This window comes from Heterodontus francisci, chromosome 30 (genome assembly GCF_036365525.1).
Source record: "Heterodontus francisci isolate sHetFra1 chromosome 30, sHetFra1.hap1, whole genome shotgun sequence".
Lineage (NCBI taxonomy): Eukaryota > Metazoa > Chordata > Chondrichthyes > Heterodontiformes > Heterodontidae > Heterodontus > Heterodontus francisci.
This window is the reverse complement of record NC_090400.1, coordinates 33,297,706-33,320,626: the sequence shown is the minus strand read 5'-3', so window position 1 is coordinate 33,320,626 and position 22,921 is coordinate 33,297,706. Positions and strand designations below refer to the sequence as shown.

Here is a 22,921-nt window from a genome sequence, read left to right as displayed (position 1 = left end):
TGCCCAGAAGGCAAGGAAACTAATGCTTCCATGCCAACTCACAAAGACAAGGTAGTCTAAATTCTGGAGACATTGTTATCTACTAGCATATAGACTGTCTATTCAAAAGCCTGGATATTGGTTATGATCAGGTGAGGAGGGGGGTCACAGGCTCCCCTCTTGCCCTTTCTCTTATTTGGTCACAACAGGGTTTATTCCTTTTTTAAAAACAGTGGATGTGCTTACCATTTCATTGAGTGTTTTACCTTTAATGTGATCGTGAAAGAACCAATTGGACAGGTTTTCTTGAGTTTAAAGAGGTCAGTTTATTATTCTTAATCTAAACCTGATCTAAACAAAAAAAAACACTTCACATTCATTCACATGAGAATCTCACACACACACACATAGATTACAGAATGAGAAGTATATTTTGTGGTTGGATTAGAGTCCAGAATAAATAAAAATTAAATACACAATCTGTGAAGTTGGATAATTCTGTGATCTTCCGGCTGAAGTTGTATTCTTGAAGTCTTTGGCTAGTCAAAGTGCACTTTGTGGCTGGTCCGCTTGGCTCAGTTTTCTTGGAGGCAGACTTGAAGGTGGCTTTTTTCCCCTTGGTCTTGGTCTGTAGAAATCTGTAGGCTTGGAGGGTCCACAATCGCAGTTTTCAAACTTGTGGTGTTATCTGGAAAGAGGGAGGGAGGCACATAGCCTTTCTGCTGCTGCACATTCTGAGTTACTGCTTGTCTCTCTTTGTTCAAGGAAACTCCCAGCTTTCATAGAGATGGACAGATGGTCACATGAGTACCTCAGTGTATTCTCTAGAACCTTTTCATGAGATTCAAGGCTCTAAATTGGTTCCCCAGCTGCCAGTATTTACACTTGGAGGGGTTTACTCTTCCAAAGTCAAGGTGTTAGGATTGCCTCGAGTGCTACGCAAATGAAGCAATCTTAGGTAATTCAATCACTTAGAGCAAGCCATTGTTCTGGATCTGTACTCCTCAGATCTCTGTTTCCTGTTGGAGGCCTTGGAATGTGAAAAGGTGTTTCAAATGCAAATTGCAGTGGCCATCTTGGCTGCCTGTTTTTTAAAAAGTTAGCTGCAGGATTTTTTTTTCATTTAACGTTTAATGTAAGTTTCCAGCCAATGAAGTAATATTCCTTATTTGGCATATTGTTTTTCTTGACAGCATCAAACATGTACTTAGTCAGCTATCCAAGGAGTCTAATCCGAAACCAACTGACATTCATCTCATGTAAACTTATCAGAAAGCAGCTCATGTTGAATTATTGCAGAAGAGTTTTCTAACCTCATGTCAACTAAACCCATGTACTAATTATTTGCATACTGAAAGTTTAAGTGTTGCCATGATCCTAATGTTAAACAATTGTTCGTGCATGGCTGTTTTAACTTTGATAACGAGCAGGGGAGGGTTAATTCATGTATTCTTGTGTAGATTCTGAAGGCAGATTGTTAGCATAAGATAGAAACATTTATGGCACAGAAGGAGGCCATACAGCCTCTCATGTCCTTGCAGCTGAGAAACAGTTACCCACTCTAATCCCGCCTTCCAGCTCTTGTTCTGTGGCCCTGTCGGTTACGTCATCTCAAGTGAGTGTCCAAGTGCTATAGACCAAGAGCTAGAAGGTGGGATTTTTAAAAAATGCGATGAGGGTTTCTGCCTCTAACACCCTTTCAGACAGAGTTCCAGACCCCCAACACCCTTTGGTTGAAAAAATATCCTTAACGTCCCTCCAATCCTTTCATCAATTACTTTAAATCAAGCCCCCTGGTTATTGGCCTAACAGATTTGGTTGGCTGGCATCCTTCCATCTATGAATGATGGTGGCTAGGCAGCAAACAATTGATTTAGGTGGGGTGTCTTCTCTTAGTGCACCTCTGCTGATGGCTGTGAAGGCTAATCCTAGAGAGGTAGGTTCTGCCAGAAGTGCTGCACGTGAAGCTGCCAAGTGACACGGCAAGTTGTTTTTGATGATGGCACCCGTTACTAAGATGTTGTAACAACTGGTTGTCGTGGTAGTGCACACCAGTCCACAGGATGTGTCACCATTTCCCAGCTCACTACTCCCAGGTGTGATAGCCAACATTTAGGACCTTCCTATCACACTTCCAAGTATCCCTGAAGCAGAGCTTTGGGTGTCCCACTGGTCGTCTGGCCCCGGCTATCTCATCATACAGAAGGTCCTTAGGTATGCAACCATCTTCCATCATGTGGAATTGTCCGATTCACCAAAGCCGTCTTTGATTAGTGCCAACATACTTGGGAACTCTGCCTTTGAGAGGACGGTTGCATTTGTGATTTGGTCCTGCCAGGATATACCCATAATGTGCCACAGACAGCAAAGATGGAAATTATTGAGCTTCTTTTCCTGGTATCTGTAAGTCACCCATGTTTCACAGCCATACAGCAAGGTGTTGAGAACACAGCCTTATAAAAATATCAGCTTGATGCCAAGGGTCAGCTTGGTGTTATCCCATGTGCATTTTGTGAGTTGGCCAAAGGTGGTAGCTGCTTTCGCTATGCATGTATTGAGCTCTGCATCAAGGAACAGATGGTCTGTCATCATGGACCCAAGGTAGCAGAATTTGATAACCACCTCCAGTAAATCATTTAATGTGATCAGGGGCAGAGATGCAACACCTTGTCCCATGATTATAATTCTCTTGATGCTTATAGTTGAGAACAAATTACAGGCATGGGAAAGACAGTCCAGGAGTCTTTGTAGTCAAGTTTGTGTGTAAACGACTAGTGCAGCATCAGCATAAACAGAAATATATCCTTCCTATCTACTGTATTTAGGCCCAATTGTATACAGCTCAATTAAATCTCCACTTCGTCCCCTCCACCACCTCCCCCCCCCCCCAGCCTATCCAATCTTTCCTCAGAGCTAAAATTCTCCATTCCAGTCAACATTTGCAAATCTCTTTTGTACTCTTAAGGATGATATCCTTCCTGTAATGTGGTGACCAGAACTGTATGCTGTACTCTAGCAGAGGTCTAACTAATGTTTTATACAATTCCAGCATAACCACCCCTCCCCCCACACTCATACTCTGGGCCTTGGCCAATAACAGAAAGCATCCAATATACCTTCTTGACCACCTTATCTATTTGTTCTGCTACCTTCAGAAATCTGTAGACATACACTCCAAGGTCTGTTTCTCCACATTGTGTTTTTCCTTGCCCGATTTGTTCTCCACGCCCCCTTTCCCCCCAATAAAACCCTCATTACTCTGGATTGAATTCCATTTGCCACTTTTCTACCCACCTGTCAAGTTCATTGATATCTTTCTACAGCCTACAGCTTTCTTCCCATCAACCATAAGGCCAATTTTCATCTCATCTGCAAAGTGCTTAATCATATTAACAACCCAAATTGGTTGATTCAAGACAATTCAGCATGCTAAATGTAGCTATAAATTGTCTGGTAAACCACAGATGATTTGATACGACAAGGTGAAAGACTAATCTGGATCCCTTGATTAATTTTCTTAGTAGGCTACAGATTCCAGTCTTAGAGGATCAAGATTCAATCTTAAATTAGTGTTAAATTAGTGCTAAGAACAAACTCACTTTTATATAGCATCTTTTACATTATGTAACTGTGCCATTCAACAATATTGATAAAGGCAGGTTCCAGAGCCAATTTGCACATAGCAGGGATCCCAGAAACAGCAATGAGATAAACGACCAATTAACTTATTTTTGGTGGTATCGACAGGTAAACTCGTCAGAACAGACAAAATCTCCTGCTCTTCAAATAGCGTCACCAGAATGTCTTTATAGCCACTTAAGTAGGAAGGCAGGACTTCAGATTAAACTTTTATCTAAAAGACAGTACCTCTAATGGTGCAGCATTCCCTCTGTCCTCATGTTCGATTACACATGCAAGTTTTCGACTAGGGCAGGACCCCAGCTGACAAGTTCTGCCACAGAGCTAAGCTGAAACAGATGTCAGTTAATGTAGAGTGGAGGGACAACAAAGTGGGGGATTGCAGGGAACAAGGGCTGGTCAGCCAAGCCAGTGTTCCCACTCCTGTTTGACTTCCAACGATCTCTGCTGAAAGTACATGCATAGACTAAGCAAAGACCATCAAGCCCCTAAAATTAATACTGCCTCTTGGTCAAAGTACTGGGACTTAAATACTAGTTACACAACTATCCAGTCAGTCAAAAATTTTATAATGACAGAAGTGAGGAAAGATTTTTTTTTTAGGCAAACTAACCATATACTGATCTATAGTTTTAGCAATTCATTTTCATTTATATGCCATTTTAGAGCAACTTGCCCTGCACCAGCTCAGTCCTCCTAATGACTCATCTAACTTTGCTGTATCTTTGATAGTGTAAGCATGCATACATGGATGTGTCAGTGATGGATTGGCTGGTAGTGCTCATGCCAGTCACAAGGTTCCAGGGTTTAAGCACAACAAAAAAATTAAGCTGACACTCCAGTGCAGTACTGAGGGAGTGCCGCATTGTTGGAAGTGCGGTCTTTTGGATGAGACATTAAACTGAGGCCCCATCTGCCTGTTTGCGTGGATGTACAAGATGCCATGGCACTATCTTAAAGAGCAGCAGGGCAGTTTCATTGTCCTGGCTAATATTTATCCCTCAATTAGCATGACAAAAGAAAATTATCTGATTAAAGTACTTCATTGGCTGTAAAGCGCTTTGAGATGTCCAGTAGTCATGTAAAGCACTATGCAAATGCAAGTCTTTCATACTTATCAAATAATTTAACAGCTGAGAGCAGTTACAAGTGATTTCAAAAGTTTTCAACTTGGTAACCACAACAGATTCAAAACTATCACATTCCAAAATGCTTCATCCATATACCAACATAATTTACATTAAACAGTTAAGGCTGTTGTTTTGCACCAGTTCAAAAAATATAGCTTCCTTCATCTGGAGTGGTTGCTAGATAGCATTTATGTGCACTAAAAGCAATGTTTTGTATGCAGCAAAACATCTGAAGCTACTAAACGGAGTCTTTTACTTTCTGTACAAATTCAGTCATTTTATTTTGTAGAGAGGAAGCATTACAGTTCAGACAAATCTGAAGCTGGTTTACAGCAAGTTCGCACAATATTAAAGGCAGGAATATAATTTCCTAGCAGTCATTTGAAATGCACGACCCAATACTGTACAAAAGAAAACATCTTTAACGAAGTACTGTATTGGAATGCATGTGTTCATTAATTTAGGAAAAATAAAGTTGGAGATCCAACAGGTTCATTTAACTAGCTGGACAACAGACAAGTAAAACAATGCATAGAAAGCAGTTTCTCAAACATGAATTAATTTCCATAATTCATCCTGCAATAGATTATCTGGTGTTAAGAAATTCTGTAGTTTTAAATCACCCCATGGATCTGATGTTTAAACAAAATCTCAAAGATGAAATTAACATTCCAAATATTTTCTTTAGCTGGTCTGTAATCAAAATTCATGATCAAATCAATCAGAAGTTTAGCGTTTGAAGCAGGTTTATATCCAAATTTATTTGAATAGAAAATTTGACCATAAAAAACACAACACAATTTGATATGCATATCAATAAATATTCTTTATTTGTAAATTCTGCACATTGCGCTTGTACATATTACATCCAAACATCATTTTAAATGGATGTCTATTGTAAAATCTTAAATCAGAAGTTTCATTTTTCTCTGTACACATTTATTGGTAGGACATCTCTCATCACTAGACATTTGTATAATTCTCACAGTAAAGAGAAACATTTAGTGAGTGGGAGAGGAGAGGCATTGTTGAAAAGTATAAAGTAAGCTTTTGCAGACATCTGGCTGAATACTGCATAAGCTTCAAGAAAGCAGATGAGCAAAAATGTGCTCCCACCACCAGCCTGGGAGAGTGTAGAAAGAAAAATAAAAATAAACCACACCACCAATTGTTCAGGTAAAATTATGCAACAGGAAACAAAAATCTAAATTTCTTAAGATTGAGAGAAGGCGCAGTGGTCATTGAGTGTGTGTGTGTGTAGAAAAGGTTAGCTTCTGGTTCAAGCTTTCTTTGCTAGTTTACACCTGCTGTCGTCAGCCAACCATTGCAAACACTGTAGTCATTGGAGCGACAGTATTTGTTAAATTTCTCCTTTAGGTGCTGCCGGTATTGTTCTCGGTTGATGTAGAAAGATTGATTATTTGTCATAAATGCCTGTATTTCATCTTGGGTAATGAAAATCTCTTCCTCAGAAGTACATTCAGATTCTTCCTGAAAAATCAAGCCACCAAATTACAACGATTTACAGCACAAGGACTTGTATACGACAAGTCTAGTTAACCAGCAGCTGCATTAGTAAAAGAAAAGGACTAACTACTGGGTCATTGACCTGAAACATTAACTGTTTCTCTCTCCACAGATGCTACCCTGACCTGATGAGTATTTACAGCATTTTTGTTTTTTTAAATTTATAACTGTGACTAACTTTATTTGTAAGTTACTGGGGTTATTCGATAAATGAATTGTAAAGTCACAACATATTCTGAATTGGCACTGCAAAACTGTCCCGCTAGTAATTATGTAATTAAACATAGAAGTAATTTTTCTATTTCGAGAGATTATACAAGGTTTACGACTAACTACAATGAAACCTACACAAGAGTCACTGTACTACAAAGGAATTTACTGAGATGTTTCTATGCAACATGATGCTTCATAAACAAATGGTCAGTTATTGCAAACTCTGTCTACTTCAATAGCTTTTCCTGGCCATTTGTTCCACAGGTTTGAAATGTATTAAGTGATCAGTTCTACCCAACTTCTCTGCTGGGCTTCATGGCTTACAGCTTCTTTTATGATGTTTTCTTCTGCTATAGTTTTCCTATAGTGAATAGACGTTTAGAAGTTTAACAAAAGAATCAGGACCTGTTGCTGTTTCTATTGCTGGAAGGTGGGATTACACTGGGTGGATCATTTTTCAGCTGAGACAGACACGATGGGTCGTGGCCTCTTTCTGTGCTGTAAACTATGATTCTATGACCTATTGACCAATGTTCACTTAAGATAGAATTTTTCTAGCATCATGAAACTCAGTCAAAATAACTAAGTTAAACAGTATTTTATTGGACGCAATTAGAGGTTTCATTAACTAGAAGGATGTTAAAAATTTAACTGAGCAGCTGAATATTTATATTCCATTTCCACTTTTGCCCACACGATCTCAAGATTCAATGGACAACAGAATTACGGAGAAACTATCCCTTTTTTCAACTTTCAACATGAAAACTGCTTATTTGTCTGAAGTGGCTCTCACTTGCTGAGCTGCACAATTCAAAACTCTGAAATGGAAATGTTTAAAATTGATGAATCAAGATAAGGGCTGCAACTGTAGTACTAGCAATGTCCCAAAAAGCAGTTTTTAAGTGGTATTGGTTTCTAATCAGGGATCGAGAGTTATGGTGATAAGGCAGGTAGATGGCTTGATGTATAATAAATAACTTGCATTCAACAAACAAAAATTGCTGGAAATACTCAGTAAGTCTGGCAGCATCTGTGGAGAGAGAGAGAGAAGCAGAGTTAACATTTCAGGTCAGTGATCTTTCATCAGAACATATTTTGTATTTTGCTTTTATATTATTGCATTTAATAGAACCTTCCAAGACCTGTGGGATCTTTTGCGACATCTAAAAAAGATAGCACTTGTGAACACAGTAATTCTTCAATACTTCACTGAAGCATCAGCCACTATCTTGTGACAAGTACGTTATCACTTAGTCAAGCTGATGCTTAATAGGCAAGTTTGTTGGGACTAATACAGTTCCTAATTTTTTTTTAAAAAATATCACAAAAATTTATTAGGGCTTGAAGTACATAGCTGAGTTAAATAAAATCAGTTTGCAGCTATTTTTCCTTAAATGTGCAGAAAAAATGAGCAAATTGGCAAATCACAAGACATGGGACTAAAACCATGTGCAAACAAGTGAGCATTTCTCAGCAGTATGAATCAGAAAACTTGAAGTGCCACTGGATCTTTTATTTTAATTCAACGCAAACAGATCTTAGCATTTCATTTGGCTAAATATTAGAATTAGCTCCATCTAGTGGTGAGCTGTTACACCAATAAAAATAATCAGGCAGAAGATTTGAAAACGTTAAAACACAGACTTTAAGACCTATGCATTAGAAATGAGCTAAAGTCCACCCACTCAGTCTCCCCTTTCCCCATTCCAGTGTAGCTATGACCCCATGTAGAAAATTGCACTATGTTCTATCCACAGGAATGATCTAGCTGAGGTAACTACCACCCATCAGCATTCTTCCAATTAGCAGAAATGGAAGGGGTTGCTCATAGTATCAAAGTGCACCTACTCAAAGATGATCTGCTCACCAATGCTCAGTTTGGGTTATGCCAGAACCATCTAGTTGTACACCTTGGCACAGCCATAAACCAGGCATGAGCATGAGAACCAGAAATACGAGAGTGGTTGACAGAATATATCACCAAGATGACAAAGCAGAACGGAGGGCGACGGGGTTCTAAGGGAAACCATTCCAGTAGCTAGAACTATAACTTATTCAAAGGAAAATAGCCATAGATGTTGAAAGCCAATCAGCACACCCTCAAGATATAAGTAGCTCCTCAACTACTTTATCAATAACCTTGCTGCCTTTTCTACAGCTCCATTCATAACCGATAAATGAAGTAACAGGATGTGAGTAACATCCAGACTAGGGCCGATAATTGGCAGTTAGCATCCTTACCGCATATGCCAGGAAAAGACTAGATCCAACAAAAGGCCCAACCACCTTCTCACTTTGTTACACCAAGCCCTCACCATCAACATTCTGGGGTTCAGCCACTGAACAGCCATACCAACATTGTCACTGCAAAAGCAGGGCAGAGGGTCAAACCTTGATGAGTGATTTACCTCCCAACTCCTCAAAATCACAAATCAGGTATATGATGGAAAACTTATGACTTTATCCATCCAGGCAAGTGGTAACAAATTAACAATGGTGCAACGCGCTTCTTTCAAGAAACCCAAGAACGGTGGTCAGCCAAGATATGCCTTTTGCATCCTGTTATTTGCCACTGTTGCGACGTGCTGAGTGATGAGCACAACAGAGCTTCAGACTAACCCATTTCCATTAAACACCAGTACATTAAAAAAAAAACCTTGCGCTTCTGGCAATTTTGCACAGGAAGCCATCAATTCCTTCCCCAATTTGAATTGTATATTAATTCACAAAGAAAAACTTGTTCCAATATATCAAGTTTAAAAGAAACTTGAATTAAAACAGAGCTTGGCTTGTTGCAATTTAGTGAGTCATTAGTTCTTACCCCCCACCCACAATCAGATTTATAATCTCAGCCTTTTGGCACTACCCTGTGGCATCAGCTGAAGATCTGTAATGCCTAGCTGACCTCATCTATCTGGCAGGTGCTTTGAAGCCTTTTCAGATATTCTTTCAAAGCTTGTGCAAGGTGTGCTGGATGAAAGTACATAGAAAGAACAAATGCAATTATGTCCTCATCTTATTTCAATTGATTACACATTTTGGGGTTATACTCACTTACTAAAAAGGGGAAATTGCCGTATTTTTAAACCAGTAATGTGATTTTGCAAAAATGCAAGTTATATTGGAATTATATATATTGTCCCCAATTTGTACACTGAATATTTAGCTACTGAAACTAACTTTGCTCTAAGGTATTTAAGAGTCAAATTTCAATTGACAAGTTGCATTGTTTCTGGTGATAAATCAATTAGGCAATCTTGTACTGTTTAGCAGAAGAACTTCAACTCTCATCTTCTGAGGTAGAAAAGATGCTCTCCCCCTGACCCACCACTTTTAAAATAAATGAATTTATCCAGATTTCCTACAACCATTTCGATCCATTGGTTTGCTTCTGTTGATAATACTTTCGAGTAGTAGGACTGTAAAAGAGTGCAATTAGTACGAGGGCAAACAGCTCAGTTTCACCAAGTATAGACTAGGAAAAGGGTAGAAGAATGAATATGTATAAATATCAACATTAATAAGTTTACAAAGTCTAGAAAATGTTTAAAGTACAGTTCTAAGCTTTCTCCTGAAATATAAAGTGAGATACAGACAAGAAACTATATTACTACATCTAACTGGATACCAGTTAATAAAATTTTAAGCGTTTAAATATTATGAAATACAACTTTTATACTTACAAGTAATTCCTTTAAGGTTTTTGTGCCTCTTCCCCAGTCAGGCAGACAGGGTGGTGGAATTTGTGAAGATTGTGAAAAATGCTTTTCAGACAGTATCTGTGCTACCCAAGCTGGCTGTTGACCACCTTTCTCTTGTGAGTTACAGCTATCTTTGGTTTTGTCATGGTGGAACTCGTTATGAAAAGTGTTAGCCAAGTTCACTTGGCTGCTTAGGTCCATGTTACAATCTTGAGTATTTTCACTCTATAAAGAAAAAACGGGAGGGAAAAAAAAAAACAAATTTCAGAGCCTTTGAAAGTTCCTTAGCATTTTTAATTTTGGTCCTCTTTAAAATAGAAAACTTTACACTAACAGAAAGGTTTCACTGGATTCACAGAATTAAAAAAAAAAGGTATGTTGTCACCTCAGCATAAAGGCCTGCTACCCGACCCGAACCAGACGACATGCGCCAGGTTCGGATCGGGTTGGGTCACTCTTCTGGGTCTGGCTTTCGGGCTCGGGTCGGGCCAGACACACAGTACTCCACAGATTCAGAGTCTGCGCACTGAGCATCTCTGACATAATCGCGCTCATGCTGCAGAAGTGTAGCTTCCTTCCATTCCATCCATCCAAAAGTGGTAAGTACACTGAGTGCACTATGGTCGGGTTGGGTCGGGTGTGGAAAAAAAAAGGACGGACTCTGGCCGGGTCGGGCCCAGGTCCGATGTGGTTCTGTCGGGTTTCGTTTTTCCAGACCCGAGCAGGCCTTTACCTCAGCAAATGTCAGCCAAATCAGAGGGGAGGATAACCAAAACCATGGGATACAGAAGTTGCTTAGGCAGTGCAGTCATTCTCCATGTTCCTCAAAGGATAGGAAAGTTCCAGTAACTTGGGGAACTTGCCTATTCTGGTGAAAATAATTCTGGAATGATTGTACTCATTACAGTTGCACGAGTTAAACGAGCATTTAAAAGATATGTTTTCAAAGTGGCTGGAGTAGACACCACAAAAATGCCGACACGACCACTTCTGATGGGGAAGGGCAAAGAGGCTGAAATTAAATACAACGGTACAGTTATATCTTCCAGACACACCTATGGAACTGCCTAAAACCACCAAAATACTTACACCATAGTCACATTTTACACCTTTGCCTTTCTTCTTTTTCTTTTTGCCTTTTGTGTTCTCTTCAGCAGCATTGGCCCAGCATTCTACACAACTGTCCACACCATCCTCCTCTTTGTCCTCTACACAGTGATGTACACAAGTGTCATCGCCTGATATGAGTGAGAAAACATTAACTATGTTCATATACTTAATTGCAGTTTTGCACCAAGCTCAACAAAAAGCAAGCAAGCACTAAAATTCAGAATATATCTTTATGCTACCTCCAAAATGGCTGCTTTAAGTACACACATTTAGAAAATGTTCTGGTGAATAGATTTCTATTCAAATTATTTGTAACCATTTTAGAAACCCAATAGCAACTATACACCACAGGTATTACCGAGAGTAATCTGCACTGCTTAACAAAGTTGAAAAAAATCAGGTTGATTTTAAACCAAAACAGAAATCTTGCCAGTTGAATTTCTAGAATATCAGCCCCATAGACTTTGTCCATGTATTTAAATATTGTCAAGTCAATAAGATGCTGCTTCCATAAATGCTCTAAGAATTTTGTTATAGCACTCACCTGTTTCATCATGATTGCAGATACCTTCAGTGCAAGCTACATCTGATCCTTCTCGGGAACCAGTCTCACTGCCTTCCATGCTTGACGAGTAACCACAGTCACTGCCATTACAATGTGGGGATAAACCTGAAGGAAAATAAAAACATACCAAGGAAAAACTTCAATGCAACTTGTATCCACAATATTGCTTTTAAGATTAAACCTTAATTGTCTCTCACCTGGTCAGTTTATTACTTGGTATGTTTACTTCTAATTACCTTCACTATTTGCTGAGCTGGTAGTAACAATTTTAAGTTTAAAGTTGTTCATTTCTTCAGTTACCTTTTTTTCCTTTGTCCAAGTTGTACCATTATTTTAATCAATAAATAACTGTCTGAAATCCAACAGCTTGGGCTCCAAACGGGCATTGGTAGCTTTGTAATAGTGCCTGGGGTATTGCATCATCTTCAGTTGTTGCCTGTTCTACAACAAGGCTTCATGCAACATCTGTCCAGTCAGCTTAGCAGCAATTGAATTTGAGTCAGAAGGCTGTAGAGTGAAAGTCCACTTTAGGCAGACACTTCAGTGTGTTGAAGTGCTACATCAGAAGGTATCATACAATCAGAGCAATACACAGAAGCTGCCTGATTCCAATGAACATTACATTCTTACAGCATTTGTCAAAGAGCAGGGAGTTTTGTGTGCCCTGACCAATATTCTTCCCCAACAACCACCACCAAAAATAGATTAGCTAATGATTCATCTGGAAAAGCTAAATGACACTTCAAAAAATTCATTAAAATTAGAGTACTTTTAAATAAAAGTACAACAAATTTAATTCCTTTTCAACAAATTGGTTACCAGGATAATCCAAGTTCTCTGCTCTAAACATAGCCCAAAGCATGCAAGTAAAGCAACCACCCAGAAAGACACAGAACCAAAATCACGGGATCAGCACTTGTGTAAAAAAAAGTCATTAGTAAGTTCAGTTACCATCAGATTTTACAGCATAAAGCTTCATCTCAAAACTGGCAAGATATTCTGCAAGCGTTAGGTACAATGGCATACGTACCTTTCTTTGTTTTAGGTGATCCAAGTAGATTTTCGCTGCCAGGGCACGTGCATGAGGTACTTTCATTTGTAACAATTACTTCAACTCTACCATTAGCATCTTCAATGCTGCCACAGTCTTTACAGCTACTCTCTACCGACTCAGACGTTGTCTGGAAGAACATTACAGCATCCAATTGAAAAAATGTTCTAAGCAACCAACATGGATTTCAGAAAGAAAGGCTGCCCTCGATAAACCAGAGTTTTGCGGTGGTAATAAATATAGTGAATTGGTGGCCAATGACTTTCAAAAGCCTTTCACAAGATACCATACAGCACTGGAGATGATTTAAGGGTGCAGAATTAGCTGAGGGTAATTCAGTTTGCTAAAACTGATTAGAAGGGAGGAAACAGTAAAAAGGCAGTTCTCTCAGTAGCTGGAAGTAGGCTGCAGTACTCCACAGGGGTCTGTTCTGGGAAGACTTCACTGTATCCATCAATGATTTGGATATATGGTTAGAGGGAATGCTGTCCAAATTTGTAGACAATATTAAAATAGAAGACTTAGTAAATAAGACCAAAATGGAATTGCAAGGAGATACTGAGAAGAAGAAATGGGCAAAAAACTGAAATGGAATTCAGTAGCATTAAGGGTGAGGTGATAAAGTTCAGTATAGAAATAAAAGTTGGGTGATGTCAAAGAACAGAGGACTTTAGAGGAGTGGATTCAGGTTCACAAAACCTTAAACAGCTGCACCTCAAATGGATATGGCCATAAAAACACTAATGCAATACTAGGTTTTATGGTTATGGTGTCCTACATTACGAGAGTGACTACACATCAAAATAATGTACTACAATGGCTGTCAAGCACTGTATAAATGCAAGCTGCAATAGTCAATCTACGTAAAACCACACAGATCACAAGTGAGGTAGCGTGCGCCGTTCTGGGCTCCACAATGTGGAACAGATGTCAAGGCAATAGAGGGTACAGCTCAAATTTACTAAATGATGCCTGGTATGAGATAACAAATACAAAGACATGTAAAAATTGGTGCTGTTTTCATTAGAATAAACAATATGGGGTAATTGAGTAGAGACGTTTTACAATTCTGAAGAAATAGGACATCGCAAACTGAAAGATCATTTCCAGTGGTTGAGGGATTAAACAAGGTTCACAGATAAAAGATCAAGTGCAAGAGATTTAGGATAGACAAATGAGCTGCAAGACTGTGGAATGCACGACCAAAGTTGGTGTTTTGAAGCAGAAATCATGTCATTTAAGAATAGTTAGATAGTTTGAAGGAAAAGGGGATAGAGGAATTGGGGGAAGTGATATGGGTACAAAGGCGGCACAGTGGCGCAGTGGTTAGCACCACAGCCTCACAGCTCCAGTGACCCGGGTTCAGTTCTGGGTACTGCCTATGCACAGTTTGTAAGTTCTCCCTGTGACCGCTTGGGTTTCTGCCGGGTGCTCCGGTTTCCTCCCACAGCCAAAGACTTGCAGGCTGATAGGTAAATTGGCCATTGTAAATTGCCCCTAGTGTAGGTAGGTGGTGGGAGAATTCAGGGAAGGTGGGGATGTGGTAGGGAATATGGATTTGTGTGGGATTAGTATAAATGAGTGGTTGATGGTTGGCAGAGACTCGGTGGGCCTGTTTCAGTGCTGGATCTCTCTATATCAGATTTGGATACTGCTTGTGCGGAGCATAGACATCAATGTGTGTCTGGTTGAGCAAAGGGGCTCGCTTTCGTTTATTGTAACTTCTGTGCAATTCCATATTTTTCCAGTGCCTTGGTAGTATGCAATCCAAGCACACACTTGAATCCTTGGGACATTATAGCAAAAAGGCAGTCCCAATTAGACAAGCCAACAAAATATTTTATATCAATCATCCTAATACCTGAAAAGGTAGGACAGCATGCATACAAAATTAATTTACAATATAATTTTTGATAACCCATAACCACACCACAGTAGTCAAAGGCAGATCCTGGTTAATGGTTCCACGTACACAGCTATGATTCAGCTTGACCATTGCCAGTTTAATAAAAAAGTACAGCAAATGCAAGATATCTCAGAGCAATGAGGGGACGAGGAATGAAAACACCTCTCAGGAATCATGAAAAAGTACATTTGGAAAAGCCTTGGAAGCAGGCAAGTATGATCACTGGCCAATAAACTGTATAACTGAAGCAAAAAAACTGGTTAATGGCTTCAAATAGGCAATGAACAGGTTAAATCTTCACAATTAAGTATATGATCAGTAATTATGGGCTACCACCGATAATTGTAAAGAAGGGACAACCCAATTTATACACAAGACTGTTGGATCAAATTAATCTGAAAGTTAATAGCATTATTCTATCTACCTCCTCTTGGGCTTTAGTCTCTCCTGGAGTTTGAAGTGGGGTAGATATTTCACAGGCACATTTATTTTTACGTCTGTTCTTCCGTTTTTGACGCTTTTTTTCTTGTTTAAGCTCTCGAACTCTCTCCTCTTCAGAAAGCTCCTCACAAAGCTGTTCCAGTCGACTAATACCCTGCACTTTTTCAATTGCCATCTGCAAAACAGAATTGCACCTTAATTTTTTAATAAAACACAAAAAAAATGTCTATAAAAGCAAAATTTCAAGTTGGATTTATGCACATATTTCACCAAAACCTGGTTTCTTTACAGCTCCTTCACTGGTTAGAAAAAAATGGGCAAGAGACCAGATAGACACCATTTAGTATGCTCAAATTACTTTGGTCACCCTCAAAATCTCCAACTTGTCTATGCATCCAAAAATCAGTATGTCTCATTTTAGAGACCTACTCTTCCAGTTTTTGCAGAAATGGAAGGCCTGCATTAGCAAACTGTAGGGTTCAAAAATTAACTGGAAGATCAAACATTTTTCAAACCTATCTGTATTTTAGGTTATTTTTTTTGTTAGGAGAATTCTACAATGACCAAGAGAGTACTTGCACTTCCATTTTCTGTAGTGGAAAAACTGCAAAAAACTTTGAATTCCACCCCCCCCCCCCCACTTTTCTCACCCTGTGCAGGGTGGAGTGTAGTTGGTTAAAAAAAATGTTTTATTCATTCATGGGACGTGGGCGTCACTGGCTAGGCCAGCATTTATTGCCCATCCCTAATTGCCCTTGAGAAGATGGTGGTGAGCTGCTTTCTTGAAGTGCTGCAGTCCATGTGAGGTAGGTACACCCACAGTGCTGTTAGGAATGGAGTTCCAGGATTTTGACCCAGCGACAGTGAAGGAACAGTGATATAGTTCCAAGTCAGGATGGTGTGTGACTTGGACAGGAACTTGCAGGTGATGTTCCCATGCATCTGCTGCTCTTGTCCTTCGAGGTGGTAGAGGTCGCGGGTTTGGAAGGTGCTGTCGAAGGAGCCTCGGTGTGTTGCAGCAGTGCATCTTATAGATGGTACACACCGCTGCCACTGTGCGTCGGCGGTGGAGGGAGTGAATGTTTGTGGATGGTGTGCCAATCAAGCAGGCTGCTTGGTCCTGGAAGGTGTCGAGTTTCTAGTGTTGTTGGAGCCGCACCCATCCAGGCAAGTGGAGAGTATTCCATCACACTCCTGACTTGTGCCTTGTAGATGGAGGACAGGCTTTGGGGGGGGTCAGGAGGGGAGAGTTACTCGCTGCAGGTTTCCAGCCTCTGACCTGCTCTTGTAGCCATGGTATTTATATGGCTACTCCAGTTCAGTTTCTGGTCAATGGGAGCCCCTAGGATGTTGATAGTGGGGGATTCAGCAATGGTAATGCCACTGAATGTCAAGGATGATTGAAAACCAAGAAAAACACAGCTGTGTATCTTTGGGGGTAAGTCCAAGTTATGAAACTTCAACTTGGCAAGAGCTGAAGGAATCACAAAAAAAAAACCACACTACTATTGTAGGTGGCCCAAAAAAGTACTACCATTTGTCCAGTCTGTGCTAGATTGGATATCTATAACTTCCCAAAACTAGCTGCACTGTTACTTCAGAAGGAGCTTATACTTCAAATAAATTTCTGGGATTTTAACAGAGAACTGGGATCACCATCTCCACCACTTTATACTTTGAAACTCTGCATTGTTTGTGACTCACTTTAACAAAACGGCTGAGCAACAGAACAAAACTCCCAGGTTTTTGATTACTATCTAGCTACCCCTGCTCAAGTGCACATGTAAATCTCAAATGAGGAAGGATCACATTCAGTTGCAATGCCCATCCTGCAATCAACTTGATATCAAGACAGGCACATGAATAATGGTTACTCAGACAAAGTGGTCGAGAAAGACCAATGCTCATGGAACCATATCCCAGCAATCAATGAGTGTAGGAGAGGAGAAGGAGAAAAGAAATTCAATTGAAATCCCACTTCAATTTACCAGAAAATGTAAAAACAATCAGTTTATCAGAAATAACTAACTGAAAGTACTTGTGCATTAAACAAGAGTGGATTATACAACTGTAAATGCACGAGTTACTGACATATTTGGATCATAAAAGTTTTAAGTACCAAGTATTTACCGGGCTTGAAAGCAATCCAAATAAAATTATTGCATTGGAAATTTTGCAATTTTCAGCCGCCTTGTCTGAGTAACCATTATTCATGTGCATGCCTTGATATCAATTTTCCTGTGCTTTCTTCTCCACAAACTAATACATCAGCAAGAGGAACAAAGGAGCAGAGCAGGCCATTCAGCCCATCCAGCCTGCTCTACCATTGAATACGATCATGGCTGATCATCCACTTCAATGCCTTTTTCCCCAGACTATCCCCATATCCTTTTATGTCATTGGTATTTAGAAATCTGTCAATCTCTGCTTTAAACGTACTCAATGACTGAGCTTCCACAGCCCTCTGGGGTAGAGAATTCCAAAGATTCACAACCCTCTGAGTAAAGAAATTTCTCCTCATCTCTGTCCTAAGTGGCTTCCCCTTTATTTTGAAATTGTGTCCCCTGGTTCTAGACTCCCCAACCAGGGGAAACATCCTATCTGCATCTACCCCTTTTTGTAGGCTTCAATGAAATCACCTCTCATTCTTCGAAACTCTAGAGAATACAGGTCTAGTTTCCTGAATCTCTTCATCAGACAGTCCCACCAGCCCGGAAACAAGTTTGATGAACTATCGTCGCACTCCCTCTATGGCAATAATATCCTTCCACAGATAACAGGACCAAAACTGCACAGTACCCCAGGTGCAGTCTAACCAAGGTTCTATACAATTGAAGCAAGACTTCACTACTCCTGTACTCAAATCCTCTTGCGATAAAGGCGAACATACCATTTGTCGTCTTAGTTGCTTGCTGCACTTGCATGTTAGCTTTCAGTGACTTATTGACAAGGACACCCAGGTCCCTTTGTACACCTACACTTTCTATTCTCTTACCATTTAAGAAATACTTTGCACACCTGTTTCTCCTACCAAAGTGGATAACCTCACATTTTTCCACATTATATTCCATCTGCCACATTCTTGCCCATTCAAGTCTGTCCAAATCCCCTTAAAGTTGCTTTGCACTTTCCTCAACACACATTCCCACCTAGTTTTGCGTCATCCGTGAACTTGGAAATACTACATTTGGTCCCTCCATCCAAAATCATTCATATATCGTGTGAACAGTTGGGGCCCCAAGCACTGATCCTTGTGGTACCCCACTAGTTACAGTCTGCCAATGCGAGAATGAGCCATTAATTTCTAATGTTTTCTGCACGTTAACCAATCCTTAATCCATGCCAGTATATTTCCTCTTATCCCATGTGCTTTAAATTTTGCTAACCAACTTCCTGTGGGGGACTTTATCAAAAGACTTCTGAAAATCCAAGGTATATTATGTGCACTGATTCGCCGTTATCAATTGTTAGAGTAATCCATGCTGACTATGCCCAATCAGATTATCCAAGTGTCAATTTATCACATCCTTTAGAACAGATTATAGCATTTTCCCAACGACTGATGGAAGGCTAACAGGTCTGTAATCCCGTTTCCTCTCTCCCTCACTTCTTAAATAGTGGGGTGACATTGGCTACCTTCCAATCTGCAGGAACCAATCCAGAATCTATAGAATTTTGGAAATGATCACCAATGCATCCACTATTTCCATAGTTACCTATTTCAACACTCTAGGATGTAGAAGATCAGCTCCCAGGGACTTAGCCCCATTAATTTCACCATACAACCTTCTTACTAATACTAATTTCCTTCAATTCCTCATTCTCCCTAGACCCTTGGATCTCTAATTCTGGGAGATTTCCTGTATCTTCCTCTGGTGAAAAGAAACAAACATTTAGCTTCTCTGCCATTTCTCTATTCATTATAAATTTTCCTGACTGTCTGCAATAGACCCACATTTGCCTTAGCCAAATGTTTTCTTTTTACCTACCTATGGAGGCTTTTACAGTCTGTTTTTATATTTTGCTTGTTTACATTCATATTCTATTTGCCCTTTATCAGTTTCTTGGTCCTCCTTTGCTGTATTCTAAAATCCTTCCAACCCTCAGGTTTACTACTATTTCTGGCAACTTTATAGGCCTTTTTTACAAATCTTATACAATCCTTAACGTCGTTAGCCATGGGCGACTGCCTTTACTTTTGGGGTTTTTGTGCCTTGAAGTACAGTTGCTGTAAACTATGGAATAATTCTTTAAAGACTATCCATTGCCTACGTACTGTCATATCTTTTAATGTATTTTCCCAATCTACCTCAGCATGGATGGAGGAATGGGGAAGGGGTTGTGTAAGACAAAAAGACCTGACAATTGTTACTGCTTCAGTCACAACAAAACTTGTATAACATGGGGTACGGGTTCTCTAATTTTCTCTCTAAGATGCGCCTGGTATTGGTTTGCTTTTTTCCAAAATTGCTGACTCTGCCATTACATTGCCATACAAGAGAAAATGCAGGGAATACAAAAACAAGCTGATGTAAAAGAAAGCATTACTATTAAATTTTATAATATTCAGCACCATCAAATGGCATTTAGAAACAGACAACACATTTTACATTAGCAATTTAAGTCTACCTCAAAGCTTTTGCGCAGTGCATCAATACCAAGGTAGAAGAGCATCTGCCATGTCTGTTCTTCAGCTCGTAACTTCTGCCAGATTCTGTGCAAGCGTTCATACAGATGAATACCAAGACATGTAAGGACTTCTTCTTGTGCAATGTCAATAGTTTTTGCATGCCTCTCCCTCCGCCTAAAAACAATAAGACTGGTTAGGTTACTATTTAAGATAGTTGCTTCAGACCTCACTGGTAACGCAACAGCTTCAACATAGTTTCTGAATGGAGATTTACAGAGCAGTTGTGTTTAGAAATGGTAAATGCCACATTGTGAAATTTGATTCTTGTATAAACAAACAATGATCTATATAGCCTGCTCCAGTAAAGAGTCAAAATGCTCACTGTGCAAGAACCTCACTATCAGACTATACATTATACTGCATCAAGGGTGAAGAACTGATTAGATCTAATTTAAGATTCAGATGAAAGGGTGCAGTATACCAAGGATCTGATGAACAGATTTTATGGCCTGGATTTTTCCCGACACTTCTTTTGGGTATTAAGGGACCCTTTCGGCTTCCCAGACATTTCCAAATTAAATAAATGCCAGATGCTCAATATGCACACTCATTTGGGCCAGCATTTTCAAATTAGGTCAATGGCAAAAATATATACATGGTGTAGTTTCAGTCATTGACACTTGGTGTTGCCAAGGTGTTAATAATGCTGCATTATTGGCATCTGAAGTTGCTAAGGAAGCAGAGGGGGATTTAAAACAAACACCTTAGAATCTACTGTAACCAACTATACTCTGGAATCAAGGAACGAAAAATGATTGCCTAACAACTTTGTAAAAAAAAAACACTGCCAGCCATGCTACATTGCAAGTGCGACGTCTATTTTCCCATTTTCTTAGCCCCATCCAACTCTGAACTGCTTAATACCACAGAAGATCCAGATATAGCCCTTAAAAAGTCATGGTGCAACATGGATTTTTTGTTCAAATTGGGATATTTCCCTTTTAGCTACTGAATCTCATATCCCAGGTGAAAAATATAACTACCTTTGTTCCACCCTAACAAGACACTTTAGCAACATGATGATTTACCCCAGTTATGACCTAAGCCATATTACCAATTTGTGAAGAGCTCTGTACCGACACTCATGATAGATTGAATCCTCTCAAAGAGCCTTTAAGCCACCCTCCAAATGCCATCCGCAACTTCCTTTTTGATCATGCAAACAGGCAACCTGCTTCCATGTCTTAGTGTTGCTGGTGTGGCACACACACGTTGAGTTTCCTCCCTCAAGAGAGCAGTCTAAGTGGCCTGGTTCAGATCTAGATCTCGCTGCAAGTTACAAACAAATGCTGTAAAGCTTCAGTCAATTACTGCTATAGCCTTAAAATAGAAGCAATTAAAAAAGCAACCAAAAGCGCTAGATAGCCCACTCTAGCAAGTTACATACTCATACCCTCCTGCGAACTCTGGCTCAGCACGGCCCAATAGATGCGCAATGAAGTCAGTCTCACAACAAACGTGGATATGTCGTTCATGGGGACAGCAACGCAGTCCCTCGTAGAGAGCTGCACAGTAGCCTTTTTCTTTGCTGCAATCCAATTCCCCAATGAGAATGTTGTATGCTCGCAGCACTTTATTTTTACAATCCGTGCAAAACCTGGAATAAAAAGAAACTGCGTTAAACATAAATTTAACATTTATCACCGTTGAGTAGATAAATGCTGTGATTTTTCCGCAACACAACAGCTTTTGACTAATTTATATCCAATTCATTCGAATAGTCAATTCTGCACAAAATAACACACAGCATCCCAGTGCTATGTTACAAACCTGTGTTTCCGCAGATAAGTCTCTAGTGTTTCCAAAAGACAACTGGAGTCAATTAATACTACTTCATCCCTACATTCCTGGGACATTAGCTCCCACACATCCATCCAGCAGCCCCTGTTAACAGAAACACAGGCACTTTGATTTTTGCCATTATTTACAAAAGGTATCCGGACCAATTAGAATACACATCTAGAAACAGCATTAATGCTAGAAAACTGTTCAAACTTGCCAACTATCTGGATTGATGTTTTCCAAAATGAGTTAATTTATGATCTCAGAACTAAAAGTATTGATCTCCATATGCAATAGCGCTGTTTGTATTTGCATCCATCCAATACTGAATAACCATAAAAAGGGGAAAAATGTATAGAAACACTTGATTCATGTGATAATGCATGGAGCTGAACAATTAAATTTGCTATTAAATCATTTGGTAGCTCAATTTTTCCAACCACAAGGAAAATTTAAAAGATCCTGGGAGTGAGATCACCACCCAATCCCCATGGTAGTGAAGCAATAAAAAAAGCTAAACACAAATTAGAACATGAAATTACAGTAGTTTTGCCAAGTTTTAGAAAGCACTGCTCAGCATTACTAACTTGTCATTAAACGCTTACATTTGGATGCGTATTAAAAAAATATATAAATAGGATGAGCTCCAAGAAGGATTCAAGTCAAACTTAAAAGTCTAAAAAAGACGACAGGTTAGGGGAGGGGGTGGGAAGAGAAGGAATAAAAAACAAGCAACAAACTCCCATTTATACAACGTTTTTCACGTTTTCATGACGTCCCAAAGCATTTCGCAATTAATTTAGAATATTCATTTGGCAAGGCCCCACAAGCAGTAATGAGTTAAATGACCAGATAATGTTTTAAACAAAAACTAGAAAAATGCTGTAAACACTCAGCACATCAGGCATACTATGGAGAACCTGGCTCTTATGACCATCAATTGCCTGAAATGTTAACTTTACTTCTCTTCACAGATATCACGTCCAACTTGCTGGATGTTTCAGATATCCAGCATCGATAGTATCTTGTTTCATTTGTCTTACTGGTGTTGCGAGATCCTGGATTATGTGCTCAATCTCTGGAGTGGGACTTAACCCCAAAACCTTTTCAGCCTTGGGTCATTGAAAGGTTGTAAGTAAGGTAAATCCATATTATAACTTCAAATATATCCCACAAAAACAGGAACT

At 39.5% G+C, this 22,921-nt stretch overlaps 1 protein-coding gene across 3 annotated transcripts in view; it reads right to left on the bottom strand.

The window, feature by feature from the left end:
* Positions 1 to 5,561: 5,561 nt before the first annotated feature.
* ggnbp2 (gametogenetin binding protein 2) overlaps positions 5,562 to 22,921 on the bottom strand; it is a 58,490-nt gene continuing 41,130 nt past the window's right edge. The window contains exons 5-13 of one of the 3 annotated variants that reach the window (XM_068010325.1): positions 21,723 to 21,836; positions 21,346 to 21,549; positions 19,892 to 20,066; positions 15,246 to 15,437; positions 12,895 to 13,045; positions 11,844 to 11,969; positions 11,279 to 11,427; positions 10,172 to 10,414; positions 5,562 to 6,239 (exon numbers count right to left, since the gene is read on the bottom strand). In XM_068010325.1, coding sequence (XP_067866426.1) covers positions 6,042 to 6,239; positions 10,172 to 10,414; positions 11,279 to 11,427; positions 11,844 to 11,969; positions 12,895 to 13,045; positions 15,246 to 15,437; positions 19,892 to 20,066; positions 21,346 to 21,549; positions 21,723 to 21,836 — 1,552 coding nt within the window. In that variant the 3' untranslated portion in view covers positions 5,562 to 6,041. Of the gene's footprint in view, positions 6,240 to 10,171; positions 10,415 to 11,278; positions 11,428 to 11,843; positions 11,970 to 12,894; positions 13,046 to 15,245; positions 15,438 to 19,891; positions 20,067 to 21,339; positions 21,550 to 21,722; positions 21,837 to 22,921 lie in introns of all 3 variants that reach the window. The other 2 variants (XM_068010324.1, XM_068010326.1) reach the window with 2 other exon arrangements.